This window comes from Hyperolius riggenbachi, chromosome 2 (assembly GCF_040937935.1).
Source record: "Hyperolius riggenbachi isolate aHypRig1 chromosome 2, aHypRig1.pri, whole genome shotgun sequence".
NCBI classification, from domain to species: domain Eukaryota; kingdom Metazoa; phylum Chordata; class Amphibia; order Anura; family Hyperoliidae; genus Hyperolius; species Hyperolius riggenbachi.
In genome coordinates, this window is record NC_090647.1 from 124,719,460 (window position 1) to 124,736,032 (window position 16,573).

Below are 16,573 nucleotides of genomic sequence, written 5' to 3' on the forward strand. Positions count from 1 at the left end.
ATAAATATAGTAGTCTACATATCCTTCTCACTTCAGTTGTCTTGTAAAATTCCTAAGCGTTGGCAGTTAAGAGACGAATTTCATGTTACATACTTTTAATCAACAAAATTGTAATATGCAAATTAGAGGAGTCTGAGTCGGTGGAATCCTAAACTGAGGAGTCGGAGTCGGTGGATTTTCGGACCGACTCCACAGCCCTGATACTAACAACTGCACTGTCTATTTTTTTTATTTACACATCCAATCACTGAGTCACCTCAGTCTTGCTTGTAAACACAAGTAATAGGGTGTTTCTGATAAGCAGCTAGGCAGGGAAATAAATGGAAGAGTAGGAATATATTATAGATTAAAAAAAAAAAAAAACTCCCAACATTCAACTCTTTGGCACTGTTTGGCACTAGGGCCAGTGCTCCTAAAGTACAAACCATAACAGCAGAACAAGTTTTTTTTTTTTTTTTTGCAAGTTCTGAGTGCAGGATTAGCATCTTTATCACTTAACCACCTTAGCGGTATGGACGAGCTCAGCTCGTCCATTACCGCCAGAGGGTGCCGCTCAGGCCCTGCTGGGCCGATTTTGATGAAATAAAGAGCAGCACACGCAGCCGGCACTTTGCCAGCCGCGTGTGCTGCCCGATCGCCGCCGCTCTGCGGCGATCCGCCGCGAGCAGCGGCGAAAGAGGATCCCCCCCAGCCGCCTGAGCCCTGCGCAGCTGGAACAAATAGCTCCGGCCAGCGCTGAGGGCTGGATCGGAGGCGGCTGACGTCAGGACGTCGGCTGACGTCCATGACGTCACTCCGCTCGTCGCCATGGCGACAGGAGAAGCCAAACACGGAAGGCTGCTCATTGCGGCCTTCCGTGTTACTTTTGGCCGCCGGAGGCGATCAGAAGAACGCCTCCGGAGCGCCATCTAGTGGGCTTTCATGCAGCCAACTGAAAGTTGGCTGCATGAAATAGTTTTTTTTTTTTTTTATTTAAAAAAAACCCTCATGCAGCCGCCCTGGCGATCTTAATAGAACGCCAGGGTGGTTAATACACTCAGACCAGTTGCTGTTGAAATTTGATTTTTATGGTGACCATACCCTTTTAACCTCCCTGGCGGTATAATTTCCAGATTATTTATTTTTTTCCAAAAGCGGTGCAATTTTTTTCCTCAAGCTTTCAGACCTTTGATGGATCTGCAGCAGCCCTGCACATTCCGCACCTCTGAATCCAACTCAGAATTACTGCTCTGAGCTGCGGATTTCCATCCTGAGCCTGACTCAGAGTTACCGCTAGGAGGTTAAAGCTTTCAGGGCTGGTTCACACTTGCAGTGCAAATCCCAATCGCAGTATAGAGCCCACCCGCCTTTGGAAGCATTCTAGTACACAAGTGCTTCCAGTGAAGCATAGTGGTGGCGGCAAATTTAAACAGGGTAATGGCGCTGGAATGAAGTGTACAAGAGCCTTTTCTGTCCGTAGATATCTAATTTGCCTTTACACTCTCACTTTAAGCCCTGTTCAAACTCGAAATCGCAGTCTCCTAGCAATTGTGATTTTTGCATTACTATTTTTCTCTTATTTTTTTTCCTACATTTGCTTTTTGCGAATCTTATTTCTGTGTATGAAAATCACAACGCAGTCGCCAGAAAATGCTGCATGCAGCTTGATAGGTGGAAATCACAAACTCGTCGCAGTGAGTAATCCCATAGGATTACTTGTGCTACAGAACCTTGCTGATTGCCAGCTGTCAGCAAAGTGCAAATCACGGGCCGAAAGTGTCCAAGTGAGAATGGGGCCTGAGATAAGTATTCACAGTTCATAAGTTCTTCTCCCCCTCCCCCCCCCCTTTTTTTCCCAGCCTTTTTCCTAAATGGATTAAATTATTTTTTTTCCCCTCAGAATTCTACACTCAACACTTCATAATAACAACGTGAATAAAGTTTAATTAAGGTTTTGGCAAATTTATTAAAAATAAAAACTGATAAATCACTGCATATAAGTATTCAATGCCTTTGGGCAATGCTTTATTCATCCACCTTTGGCAGCAATTACAGCCTTAAATCCCTCTGACCCCTCTCACCCAGCTCACTCCATCTTCCAGCGCATGCCTTCAGATGTAAGATTCCGGTCAATCGCTACCAAAACCTCCAGACACAGGAACAGCTTTTTTCCTCAAGCGGTAGCCATACTTAATGCTGAACCACGTTAGAGCTGCTAGGACTTGATAGTATTCAGCACAGAACTGTAAATGAACAATTCTCACATTGCTTACTGCCACTATACTTATGTCAGCGCTGCGTAATATGTTGGCGCTTTATAAATACAATAAATATATAAAATGTCCTTGACTTATAAATATACACACTGTCTGTCCTTGTATTGTTTTTGTTTTTGTTTGTGTTTGTTAAGCAACTGCCAAGACAAATTCCTTGTAGGTGCAAACTTACTTGGCAATAGGGTTGTCGCGATATACCGGTATCGCGATATATCGCTGTTTCAATGTGCATGGTTATCATACCATGCACATTGTCAAAATACCGGTTTTTCCACTTCCGCATTTGCCAGCCGTTGCCGCCCGTCCCCACTCAGCGAGTCGGCTCTCAGGCGCCGGATATGATGCGCGTCCAGTGAGGACGCGGCTGCTGGCACGCACAGACTGCCTCCCAGGCTCCCACCAGCGGCGCATTATGCAGAGCACTTCTCCTGAGTCCTGGGCTGGCGTCATCAATGACGCTCGTTCCCGCCCAGCGTCTCTGCACTCTAAGTGAATGAAGCACTTAGGACTGAGGACTTGGCTGCTGACAAGTGAGTATTTGTCCCCTGACTCCCCTCTCCCTCCCTCTGGCTCTCCACCTAATTCTAGCTACCCCTATCCCTATGCTGCGGCCACCTACCACTGGCTACACCAATCCCTGGCTACCTATGCTGCGCCATCTACCACTGGCTACACCTATCCCTGGCTACCTATTCTGCACCACCTACCACTGGCTACACCCATCCCTGGCTACCTATGCTGCGGCCACCTACCACTGGCTACACCTATCCCTGGCTACCTATGCTGCACCACCTACCACTGGCTACACCTACCACAGACTACCTATGCTGCGGCCACCTACCACTGGCTACACCTATCCCTGGCTACCTATGCTGCGCCACCTAGCACTGGCTACACCTATCCCTGGCTACCTATTCTGCACCACCTACCACTGGCTACACCCATCCCTGGCTACCTATGCTGCGCCATCTACCACTTGCTACACCTATCCCTGGCTACCTTTTCTGCTACACCCATCCCTGGCTACCTATGCTGCGGCCACCTACCACTGGCTACACCTATCCCTGGCTACCTATGCTGCGCCACCTAGCACTGGCTACACCTATCCCTGGCTACCTATTCTGCACCACCTACCACTGGCTACACCTATCCCTGGCTACCTATGCTGCGGCCACCTACCACAGGCTACCTATGCTGCGGCCACCTACCACTGGCTACACCTATCCCTGGCTACCTATGCTGCGGCCACCTACCACTGGCTACACCTATCCCTGGCTACCTATGCTGCGGCCACCTATTACTGGCGGGTGGGGGCACATTATTTAATGTGAGGGAGTGGGGCCCAGGTCCAAATTGTTTAATACCGTATACCGTAATACCGTCATACCATGGTATTTTTTTTGACTGTTATCATACCGTTGTAATCCTACTTGGCAAAATAAAATTTTTTGCATATGATGCCACTGGTTTAGATCACCTATCCTTAGCCAGTTTCACCAATTCATCTTTGTAGGACTTCTCAAGCTCCATCAGGTTGGGTTGGATGCGTCGGTGCACATCCAGAACAGGGCTGTGTCAAAATCACCCGAATCCTCAGTTTATGAAACGACCGACGCCAACTTTTACTTCAGGAACCTAAAATGGCCCAGATTTAGACTCCTTAGCAGGGCTGTGGAGTCGGAGTCGGGGCAATTTTGGGTGCCTGGAGTCGGGGAAAAAATGCACCTGCTCCGATTTCTAATGAATTTCAACTGTAATTAAAATAGAAAATATGATAATGTTTCTCAGATAATAGTCATAAAATTTATACACACAGTAATAGCTGTGCTTAGTCCACAACAATGAAATAAACCAATCAAAATTAGTTACTTGTGCTGCTTCAATAAAGCAGTCCCCGTATTTTTAAAGTCAGATATACACATCTGACTGTATATATGATGTGTACACAAGAATCTCTTATATATACGAAATAACATCCATGCTGTAAGTATAAAGCCTGATGTGTAGCCGTGTCACTAATAGAGATGGTCAATGAGCTGGAAATAATTCTGCGTTGATTCTGACTTATGCTCATGAAATCAAATAATTTGATATGTTGTTAAAATTTGGTTTGGTGACTACGAATTAAATGGTACCTGAGAAGGATGAAAAGAAGTTTTATACACACCTGGGGCTTCTTCCAGCCCCCTTCAGGCTAATCGGTCCCTCGCTGTCCACCTCCACCATTTGGATCTTGGAGTCCTGGTAATTCAGCCTGTCAGCGTAGTCCGGCCGCATGCTGCTTCCACAGCCAGGAGCGTTGTGCACCTGCGCAACAGTGCTGCGCAGGTGTAGTATGCTCCCGGCGGCGGAGTGTGTGCATGCGCACTACGCCAGACTGGCTAAAGTACCTGGACTCATAGCAGAAGATCCAGGTGGCTGAGGACAGCGAGGGACTGATTCGCCTGAAAGGGGCTGGAGGAAACCCCAGGTATGTATAAAACTTAAATTTCATCTGTCTCATGTTTACTTTTACACAGTAGTACTATACTCTACATATGCACTATCCACAGAGCTGCAGGGAATCCACTGAGCATGTTGTGCACATTGAACACAGAGGTGTTGTCTTTCACCCATAAACCTGGTTCAGATTGTGCATGAATAATGTGTAATAGAGGAAGAATCCCCTCATTCTCCTGCAGAGTACCTGCACATCACTCTTACATGTACCCACAGTTACATTGCCTAGGGCCTGATAGATGTTCTTTGTTCCTGTCTACCTCTTTACAAGTACTCTTACCAAGGACTAGTTTTAGTCTATGACTAAAGGGAATAAATATGGCAGTCTCCATATCCTACTCACTTCAGTTGTCTTTTAAAATTCCTAAGCGTTGGCAGTTAAGAGACGAATTTCATGTTACATACTTTCAATCAACAAGATTTTAATATGCAAATTAGAGGAGTCTGGGTCGGTGGAATCCTAAACTGAGGAGTCTGAGTCGGTGGATTTTTGTACCGACTCCACAGCCCTGCTCCTTAGTCTAATACTTACCCGGGCTGTGGATTTGTTCCAAAAACGTCTGGGCTCTAGGCTGGGCCGGTCAAGGACATTCAGAGTTGTTCTGAAGCCACTCATTTGAAATCTTGGCTGTGTGCTTGGGGTCATTGTTCTGCTGAAAGATGAACCGTCGCCCCAGTCTGAGTTCAATACTGCACCGAAGCAGGTTTTCATCCAGGATGTCTAGATACATTGCTTCAATCTGCTTTTCCTTTATCCGGCCTAGTCTTCCAGTCTCTGCTGCTGAAAAACATCCCCACAGCATGATGCTGCCACCACCATGCTTCACTGTAGGGATGGTATTGGCCTGGTGATGAGCGGAGACTGGTTTCCTCCAAATGTGACGCCAGGCATTCACACCAAAGAGTTCAATATTTGTCTGACCAGAGCATTTTGTTTCTCATGGTCTAAGTCCTTCAGGTGCCTTTTGGCAAACTCCAGGCAGCCTACCATGTGCCCTTTTTACTAAGGAGTGGCTTCCGTCTGGCTACTCTACCATACAGGCCTGATTGGTGTATTGCTGCAGAGATTGTTGTTCTTCTGGAAGGTTCTCTCCATAGAGGACGTCTGTAGCTCTGACAGTGACCTTTGATTCTTGGTTATCTCCTTGACTAAAACCCTTCTCCCCTGACTGAGTTTAGATGGATGGCCAGCTCTAGGAAGAGCACTGGTGTCTTTGAATTTCTTCCACTTACGAATGATAGAGGCCACTGTGCTCATTGGGACCTTCGAAGCAGCAGAAATTTTTGGGTAACCTTCCATAGATTTGTGCCTCGACAATTCTGTCTTGGAGGTCTACAGATCATTCCTTTTCGATTCATGCTAGGTTTGTGCTCTGACATGAACAGTCAATTGTAGGACCATATATAGACAGGGGTGTGCTTTTCCAAATCTTGTCCAATCAATTGAATTTTTACCACAGGTGGACTCCAATTAAGCTGTAGAAACTTCTCAAGGGTGATCAGGGGAAACAGGATGCACCCAAAGTCAATTTTTAGCTTATTGGCAAAGGCTGCCAATACTTATTGTACATGCCCTTTCTCCCAAAAATTTTTTTAATTTTTTTTTAAATAAATTAGCAAAAATCCCAAGTAAACTTGTTTTTTTTTTTTTTTTTGGTGTGTGTAGTTCTGAGGAAAAAAAATAGTCCATTTTGGAATAAGCCTCTAACTACAAAATGTGGGGGGAAAAAGTGATGCGTTGTGAATACTTTCAGGGTGCACTATATTTCTGCAACGGACTACACAAATATAGTATGTGACCTACAAAGCCATTAGAAGTGCATGGACTGCAGTGTCTGACCAGCAGTATGTTACTGTAACGCACTGCTGCACACTTTTTTTTTTTTTTTTTTCTCCAAGCGCTACATTGACACATTCATTGTCAGTAAATGGGATTAACACTGCAACGGACAGCAGCGTTGCCTTGTAAATGCGAATGAGGCCTTAAAGAAAACCTGTAACTACAAAAAGTTCCCCTGGGGGTTACTTGCCTTGGTGGGGGGAAGCCTCCAGATCCGATCGGGGCTTCCCCCGTCGTCCTGTGTCCCACGTCGGTCTCGCTGTGCCCCTCCGAACAGAGGACATGTAAATATTTACCTCCCGGCTCCAGCGCAGGTGCAGTATCCGCTCGGAGGTAGGTGGAAATACCCAATAGCTGTCAATCTGCTCCACTGCGCGGGCGCAATTCTCCTGCACCTGCGTAGTAGAGCGGATCCGACAGAGATCGCAGGTTTTTTTTTTGTTTTTGTTTTTTTTGTTTTTTTTTTTGCACCCTTTCAGACCCTAAAACCTGGAAGGAAAAAATCATGCTGCCAGGGAGATCTGCAGCAGTTTTGCAATCACTCACCTCCCTGGTTCCAGCGCTGCAGTTAAGCCTCCATCCTCCGGGTGGCGCTGCAACTCTAAAGTGAAATTGCCAGCTTTCGTCATGACGACAGCCGGCGATCTCACCAGCAGGAAGCAGAGCCCCGGAGAGGAAGAATTGCAGCAGACGTCGGGATCCCCGGGAGGTATGTAGAAATGCTCCCGCTGCGCTCATTGCTTTGCATTCAGCCTCCGGCGGCCACCCCGAGCTGAGGTCGGGATCACCACTCTTAGCTGCGGTTTTCCGCCTCGACCCTAGCTCGGGATAACCGTCAAGGAGGTTAAGGCAGCCATACACTGGTCGATTGCCACCAGATCGGCCAGCAGATAGATTCCTCTGTAATCTAATCTGATCACAGAGGGATCTATTGGCTGCCTATACTGCAAACAGTTTGAATCGATTTCACTATGAAATCGATTCACAATCTGTAGAGCTGCAGTTGCTGTCGCCCCAGCATACATTAACTGATCTGGCCGGCGCGAGACCCTCATTCTCCGCTGTCTCTTCTCCGCTCTGGGCTCCGGCTTCATTTTACTTCCTGTCGGGGCAAGTTTAAACTGTAGCCGGAGCCTAGCGCATAGAAGTGATCGCGGGGACACGTGCCGGCGGAACAGGTAATGTATTGCAGCTAGCGTCGGTCGTGGGACATTCGAAACGCCGCTATCGACGCGTTCCCGAAGCGCTGGCAATCGAGTGAAATTTTCCGCGTGGACAGATCGATTTCGGGCGGTAATTGGTCGATCGGTCAGCGGTTTGCGTATCAGTTTCACAGCAAATTCGATCAGTGATCGAATCTGCTGTCGATCGGCGGGAAATCTGGTAAGTGTATGGGCAACTTTAGGGACTGTGGCAGGCACTAGCTGCATTTTTATATCTACTCTCAATAGAGCAGAAATGCATTTCTCTTTGGGGAAAGGCCATTGAGGGTAACTCAACTGCTTATTAGTCTCTAGGCCATGGATACAGGATTCTTCAATAGCACCTCATCTGTAATTTGTTTTGGATGCTGCTAGTACAGTCTACATGGAAATTCTGCATGTTCATATACTATAATAAATATTCTGCAGCACTTTACGGAGTACATTGCTACATCACTCACTGTCCCTTAGATATTGCATATGGTTTAATTGGACTCTAGAGCTGTGCTTCTACACGGTTTGGCTATATTTAGGTGTGCTGGAAAGCATCAGGGAAGGAAAATGTCTTATTTGGCTGCTTTCAATTGCTCCGTGAAAAGTAATAAGGCAGCTTTACCTTGTCCTTCTCATTAGAGCACTCATCAAATATCAAACTGAGAGTCTTATAGCATATACTTTCCTCACAACGTGTTTTATATCTGACCTTTTTTTTTGCAGTCTTATCATTGGACCCTCTGGGGTCAGCAAAAAAGGCTAATGAAAATGCAAAGAGCTCTTTAAAAGGAATGGCTGAAACAAGAACTGCTTGCCAGCCTGTTTGCTGGCTGCAAACTCCCAGCACAGGCAGTGGTTTCATGCATGCACATTTAAGCGGGTGGTGGGCGGTCCATTGCGTAAGATATTTTTTATTTATTTACTAGAAGTCAACCACAAACATGCGTGCAGTGGCAAAAGCTCCCGTTCATTTGCATTATTTTGCATCTGAAAGGCCAAACCACTTCTCTTGATAAGTAAAGCTTATTACAGTAGTTTAAAGTAGATCTATTTATAAATGCTTACATTTGTTCTTTAAAATCTGTGTCAGGAAAAGAAGTGAGACGCTTGCCTACATAGCAGCCTGTGGATGGTCCATCCAGTAGCCCACTGCTGCTGTTTGATATGTTCTCGCCGATGCAATCTCCTCGATGTATAAACACCGTTGTACTGCATATGCGCAAGTATGGCCGTGCCCACATATTAAGCCACACCCACTCCTCCACATAGATGGCTTCCTCTTTCAGAGTGATAAGTGGATAATACAAGATCAGTCAAACTGTCATACAAATAGGCCATTTTCTAGAGTGATCTTTAGCCAATGTGTTACTGATTTTATAAAGGCCCAAGCAGCATATTCTGTGGCGTTGTGCAAAGTATAATACAAACATGGTACATAATAAAGGCCATGGTATACACCAAAAAATCCATAGCCATTTCTAAAACACAAAAGGGTGTGTATGTAGCCTTGTTCAAATCCTGCTAGCTTCTCAGGGACATAAAAGAAATGCTTCCTTCCATCTACTCGCTCAGTATCGCCATAACATTCTCAAGACCACTCTGGTTTTAAAAATTGCATGTTGGGCAATTTAACACCCCCCTAAAAAGCTACCAATTTGTAATCTTTTACTTTGCAGGCTAGTCTAAGTTAAATATATTTGTAAATGGGCCTTAGAAGTGATTATGCACATCCCATGTTTGGGTATACAAACTTAGGCCCGGTTCACATTAGCGTTCGCTATCAGGATTTTCCGGATCGGATCCGGAACGCATACTGTACAAACGGAACGTACGTTCCGCATAGCAATGTAAGGTCTATGCGGACGTTCACACGCGTCCTTTCCGTACGTACTGGAGCCGGATCGGATCCGGACTCTTTTCCAACATACGCTATTTTTTGGGTCCGGATCTCCGGCCCACGCATCCTGACCGGAGTCTGACAGCATCATCCGGAACACAGAAACCAATGGGGAACGGAAGGCACAGAACACACTGCCTACAAAAACCTGACATTCTACCCCACTTCCTATGCGTATCCAAGTGGCCATTTCGGATGGGGACACATGGGCCAAGCATGTCTGGAGTGGAGCAGCAGTGACAGACGTGCTGGGGCTATTTTGGCAGAATGTCGGAGGTGGAGGTGAGGCCTACAGCGGAGGAACCTGATTCTACAGGTGCACCTTCTGCTGACCCCAACGTTTTTTTTATTTAATTTCGCTATTTTTTTGCCCACGGATCCTGATGGCAGCCTGATGCAAACGGACCGGATCCTGATCGGAACCGTACGGTTCCGATCAGGATCAGGTCCTGATCCGATCAGGAGTCGGTCCGTTTGCAAGGCAAAACGCAAGTGTGAATGGGGCCTAAGGCCACATGTACTGGTGAGGATCACAAAGCAGGGCAGAAGCTGTACAGACGCATAGCTAGCTTGAATGTGTTCTGTTCCTATGCAAGGAGTGTAGCGGTGGGAGGGTAAAGTGTGGAGAACAATGGTCTCGGACACAGGAGGGGTCACTGAGGCCCGGTTCACATTAGCATTCGCTATCCGGATTTTCCGGATCTGATCCGGACCGCATACTGTACAAACGGAACGTACGTTCCGCATAGCAATGCAAAGGCTATGCGGACGTTCACATACGTACGTTCCGTACAGTACGGAGCCGGACCGGATCCGGACTCTTTTCCAACATGCGCTATTTTTTGGTGTCCGGATCTCCGGCCCACGCATCCTGACCGGAGCCTGACCTGAGCCTGACCTGAGCCTGACAGCACCATCAGGAACACAGAAACCAATGGGAAACGGAAGGCACAGAACACACTGCCTACAAAAACCTGACGTTCTACCCCACTTCCTATGCGTATCCAAGTGGCCATTTCGGATGGGGACACATGGGCCAAGCATGTCTGGAGTGGAGCAGCAGTGACAGACGTGCTGGAGCTGTTTTGGCAGAATATCGGAGGTGGAGGTGATGCCTACAGCGGAGGAACCTGATTGTACATGTGCACCAGGTGCACCTTCTGCTGACCCGAACATTTTTTTTAATTATATTTAACTATTTTTTGCCCACGGATCCGGATGGCAGCCTGATGCATGCCTGATACAAACGGACCGGATCCGGATCGGAACCGTACGGTTCTGATCAGGATCAGGTCAGGATCTGGTCCGTTTACTTGCCAAAACGCAAGTGTGAACGGGGCCTGACTGCTGCACACATGCTGAAGGGCTGACAGTGCAGGAGGGGTGGAGTAAGTGGGGAAGACCATGTACTCAGCTGAATTGATTCTCCTGACTGATTCCTAGTGTTGTCATTAAAGGCCACGAAGCAAGTAAAGGCAGTGCTGGGGATTTTAGTGCCACCACAGGCCATAATAGAAATTGTAGCTAAAGCAGCGTTTAGACCGTAATTTGGGTTCAGTCACAAAAGTAGGCCCAAATTACTATAAAAAGTGTAATTCGGCTGCCAGCTATAGCTGGAAGCCAAGTTAAGTATTTTCCCACTGTCCACGGCGACCTGGAAGGGGAATAGTAATTAATGTCGCTGGGACTTTTTCGGCTTTACCCTGCGCCCAAATTTCCCGACGGCTTCATTATAGTTCCGCAGCTCCGAATTGTTTGAGAGGAGTTGCTTTTAAGTTTTTGACTAATTTTATTTTGTGTATGTTAAAATATGATTCAGAACCAATATTTGAATTTTTTACTTCTCTTCAACAGCTTAGTTTGTTTTCAAGCACACTTAATTTTATAGGTGTATTGCTAAATATGGATACTTCCTGGGCTGACCATATTATTTGTTCTTAGGTTGCATCTAAAGGTGCTGGTTTGAATCCTAATGCAAAGGTATGGCAGGAAATTCCACAAGGAAACACTGAAGCTGCACCAGCGGTCAATGGCACTGAAGAGTCTTGGGATGAGGCAGCAGCCGCAACAGAAACGCATGCTGAAGGTCTATATATACAGTTATAACAAACTGCTTGCCTTTTTGTTTTTACATGTGTAGTATGTAGATTTTGTTAAATTGGACCCAAACTCTTGCACAGTACACAATGAATAGTCTTTGGTCCACATACAGTTGCTGAAGCATTGCTGTGTTCTTGTGCTTGTTTAGCTAGAGCAAAGTGACCAATTAGTTCTTATCCGCAGCTGAACTGTGGTTTAAGCCCAGCAGCTTGTGGCAAGTCCTTTCATGTGCTAATGCAAAAGCACACTATACCAGGACTAGGTGCATTCAGTGTTTGGCCAGCCTGTCAGCAGTGGCAACACTGAGGAGCGGGAGATAACTGCAAGAATGTGACTCTTACCAGGGGGAATCTGTGGGCTAATAAAAAGGAATGGTATCTACAAGATGGTGGAAAGAAGTAGCTTCTTTGCTGCCCTTCTTGGCACGAGAACTGTCAGACTACTGTACCCACCTGCTTCCCATATTAACCATTTAAGGACCGCAGCGATTGAAATCTACGCCCTGTTTTGGTGGGCTTTTGGCTTGCAGGGCGTAGATTTCAATCACTGTCTGCAGCGCGCATCTGCCGTCTCCGCCGCTACCCGCCAATCGTGCCGCTCAAACCCGACGATTCTCGCCGCATCTCACAGGCTCTGCCTGTCTCTGACGCCAGTCATGTGAGCCGGTCAGGAGCCGATTTCATTGGCTCCTGGCCCTGTCTTTCAATGTAAGCTGTTCCCATTGGCTTACATTGAAAAACAGGGTCAGGAGCCAATGAAAGCGGCTCCTGACCGGCTCACATGACTCTGCCGTCATAGAGACAGGCAGAGTCTATGTCCTGGGGGTCGCGGCGATGACGGCTGTTGCGACGGGTATGTGCTGCGATTCGTCGGGATTGGACCAGCGGTCTCTGGTCCTTAAGTGCCCAGAGACCGCTGGTCCTTAAGTGGTTAAAGTGTACCTGAAGGCAAAAAAAGAGCAAAAGTTCGGTGCTTACCCCTCAATAGAGGAATGTCTCTGGATAATCCTGAGGCTCCCCCATACGCCTGGAGCTCACTGTTCCAACTCTTGGACCCTCTGAACCTATTTGACAAGAACTTGTTGGATAAGTTTGCACGACCACGCTCCCATTCGTGTACTAGCACGGCTGCACTGATGGGCCACACCTGAGCAATAGCTGCTCGTGCATGGCTTTTCTGTTTGGAGGTGTCCATTAATAATGTCAAGTACTTCGGCCCCTTTTATACAGCAATTATTCAATCAGAACAGTGATTTAGCTGTATTTATTCGCACCTTGACCTGTACTGATGATAGGACACTACTAAAATGTTAGCCAATTATTTTGTTCTAAAGACAACATTTAGGGAAACTGGAGACAAAATCTAATGAAAATGAATAAGCACCTGATCACTGCACAAGCTAAATGTCATTTGCTACAGCTGAAACTGCAAACCTAACATTTGTCATAACTAAAGCTTTAATGACTATATATTGAAGTAGTCTTTTGTGAAAAGCATGGTAGAAATTTTATAGCATTTGAGCAAGGTTTTTTAAACTATTAGTTTTCTTTATTTTCACAGGCAATTTAGAAAGTTTGAACGAGGTTTGCAAACCGTTCGAAGTAATGTATTCCCCCTCTTGTGAAGCAAATAGGAATGGTCTTTTAGAAGAACCGGTGGTAAATGGAATGGACTTACTAGTACAAGACGAACTTGGATACCAAATGTTTGACGTATCAGGTGTGTGTATGATTGTCTGTTTCCCAGGCCAGTTAACAATGCATGTTAATGCTGAGCAACATGGTGCCAGCTTGGCACAGACTTGAAATGGGGGAGGAGATGAAAAAAAAAAGGAGGTCTTTGCAACATAACCTGTACACTTGAATATACAGTCACAATCAGATGTGTATATCTGACTTTAAAAATACGGGGACTGCTTTATTTAAGCAGCACAAGTAACTAATTTTGATTGGTTTATTTCATTTTTGTGGACTAAGCACAGCTATTACTGTATATATATAAATTATTTATGATGACTATTATCTGAGAAATAGAGCATTTTATCACATTTTCTATTTTAATTAGTTTAAATTCTTTAGGAGTCGGTGCATTTTTTTCCGACTCCAGGCACCCAAAATTACTCCGACTCCACAGCCCTGCATTATAACACTTGTATGGCAGGGCATTTCCTTAGCATGAACTGCCATTGACTCCTGACTATTAAGTAAATCACAACAGTGAATGTAGGCTTTTTGCATACCCAGCTGAATCCCTGGTTCAGGTGAATCTACTCAGTTAACTCTGTCTACTCGATTTAAAGGGCAACTGACGCAAGCGGGATATGGAGGATGGCATATTTATTTCCTTTTTAACAATGCACATTGCCTGGCTCTCTTGCTGATCCTCTGCCTCTAATACTTTTAGCCATAGACCCTGAACAAGCATGCAGCAGATCTGGTGTTTCTGACATTGTCAGATTTGACAAAATTAGCTGCATGCTTATTTCTGGTGTGATTCAGACACTTAAGCAGCCAAATAGATCAGCAGGGCTGCCAGGCAATGTGTATTGTTTAAAAGGAAATAAATATGGCAGCCTCTGTAGTCTTCTCACTTCAGTTCCCCTTTAAAGTGTACCAGAGACGAATAAATACAAAATATTTATAAATACCAGGGGCTTCCTCCAGCCTCTTCTGCACTGATCACTCCCACGTTGTCTTCCTCCGCCTTCTCCTCGTCCCGGTAGAAGCCAGCCAGAGGAGCGACTCGCCAAACATTCGGGGCTTCTACCGGGACCAGGAGAAGGCGGAGGAAGATGTGGGAGCAATCGATGCGGAGGGGGCTGGAGGAAGCCCCAAGTATTTATAAATCTTTTTGTATTCATCTATGACTTATTTTAAAATTGTGTCCATAGAACCCACTACCCAATTTCTTTGCCTTCAATAAAAGTTTAGGCCAGCTTTACTGTAGCTGAAACTGAGTCCTGTCTTCCTGCATGTGGAATCTGCACGGTCAGCTGTGAAAATGCTCCCTGTTGTTCATTTGCCGCTGAGCTTCCTGGTTTATAGATAAGTGAAAACCTTTCGAACAGTTTATTTTTAGAAAGGATGGCCTCTTCTGAAATACCAATACTATTCATCATCTTCCCAGCAGTTTGCATGTGGAAGCTGTCTTGTTTATTTTAGGTTTTCTATCGTATTACTTACATTTCTATAAAATGCAAGTTCAGCCTAAACATTTTAAATCTGATTTCTTGGCAGTATATAGACTGTGACCTTTGTGTAGAGGAGATGCTTGCTTCCCCAGGAAACTTCCCTCCAGTCAACCCAATGCCCCCCCCCCCCCCCCCCCCCCTCCATGTTTTGTATTTCCCAGTCTCTCATACTCGCCAGGAGGCCCTCAGCCGACTGTAGCAATCCATGGGCTTGATTCACTAAACCGTGATAACTCAGATATCACCCCATATCAAAGATATCACCCCTTATCAGAGTAGCATAGCGAGCGCTACAAACTTGTGCCTGTAACTGGCAATGGCACTCGTCCTGCCCTGAGCCCCTTTGGGTTTGTAGCGCTCACTTTGCTACTTTGATAAGGTGTGATATCTTTGATAAGGTTTGATATTTGAGTTATAACGGTTTACTGAATCAAGCACCATGTCTGTAAATTGTCACATGATTGCAAAGTATGTTTCAGCCATGGGAGTACTTGCAAGCCTCCTGTGTATTGCTCACAGTCCTATACCACTGGTATGCTTAGTAGCAGGATATACATTGCGAGTAAGCATGCCAGAGAATAGGAGGGGCTGCCAGATTACCCCTAGAATGTAAGCCAGTCCTCCCCAGACAGCTGTAGAATCATTGCTAACTCCAGTATAGGCTTATGGACCAGACTGAGGGCTGCACCTGGTCAGGCATCCAAATCATGAACAGGCAATCCAGAAAGCCCTCAGCTGGCTGCACCAATCCCTGTCCCTAGTCGTTGTTAACCACATCAAAGGGGTTTTTACCCTAACGGACGAGCTATTTTCACCTTTCAGTTCTCATCCCTTTCATTTGCTAATAGCTTAACCACTACTAATCACAATTAAATGATCAATATCATTTTTTTTTTATTTTTTTTTCCACCACCAATTGGGCTTTTTGAGTTTGTTTTCAGTAATTACTTTATTTTCCATGCATTTTAAAAGGAAAAACAAGGACAAAAATGAAAAAATACACTTTTTCCAATTTCATCCCCTATAGTTTTAATATAAACACTGCAACTGTGCATAAAATCCACACATTTTATCTGCCTATTTGTTCTGGTTATCACAAGCTTTTAATTATGTCCCTAGTACAAAGTATGGTGACAATATAGTATTTTATAAATAAAGGTGTATTTTTCTTTGTTTTTTTCACTATTTGCACGTGCACAGGAATGCATGTGCGGGAGCACGCACAGCAGCACTGTCTGACTTATAAAAACGTCCTGGAGACATTAAGAGGCTTAGCAGGACGTTTATAAGTCAGCTTGTCATTAAAGGGAACCTGAAGCGAGTAAAATTATTTAAAATAAACACACGACGTAGCTGCAAATTAATATCACATACTAACCTCACTGTCAGTTTCTCTCAGCTCACCATTTTCTTCTTACAGTGATCCCTTCCAGTTCTGACAATATTTTGTCAGAACTGAAATATACCAGTTACTGTCAGTTATATATCAGCTGCTGTCAGTTACAACTGAATTTGCAAGGTAATGTCCATGTTTCCCTATGGCTCAAGTGGGCCATATTACAGTTTAACAGTGTGCTGACCAGGAAGCGGTTATGG

General features: G+C 45.4%; 1 protein-coding gene across 2 annotated transcripts in view; it reads left to right on the forward strand.

The window, feature by feature from the left end:
* LARP4 (La ribonucleoprotein 4) overlaps positions 1 to 16,573 on the forward strand; it is a 102,143-nt gene that overhangs the window by 17,848 nt on the left and 67,722 nt on the right. For both annotated transcript variants that reach the window (XM_068267345.1, XM_068267344.1), the window contains exons 2-3: positions 11,629 to 11,773; positions 13,348 to 13,506. In XM_068267345.1, coding sequence (XP_068123446.1) covers positions 13,392 to 13,506 — 115 coding nt within the window. In that variant the 5' untranslated portion in view covers positions 11,629 to 11,773; positions 13,348 to 13,391. The remainder of the gene's footprint in view (positions 1 to 11,628; positions 11,774 to 13,347; positions 13,507 to 16,573) is intronic.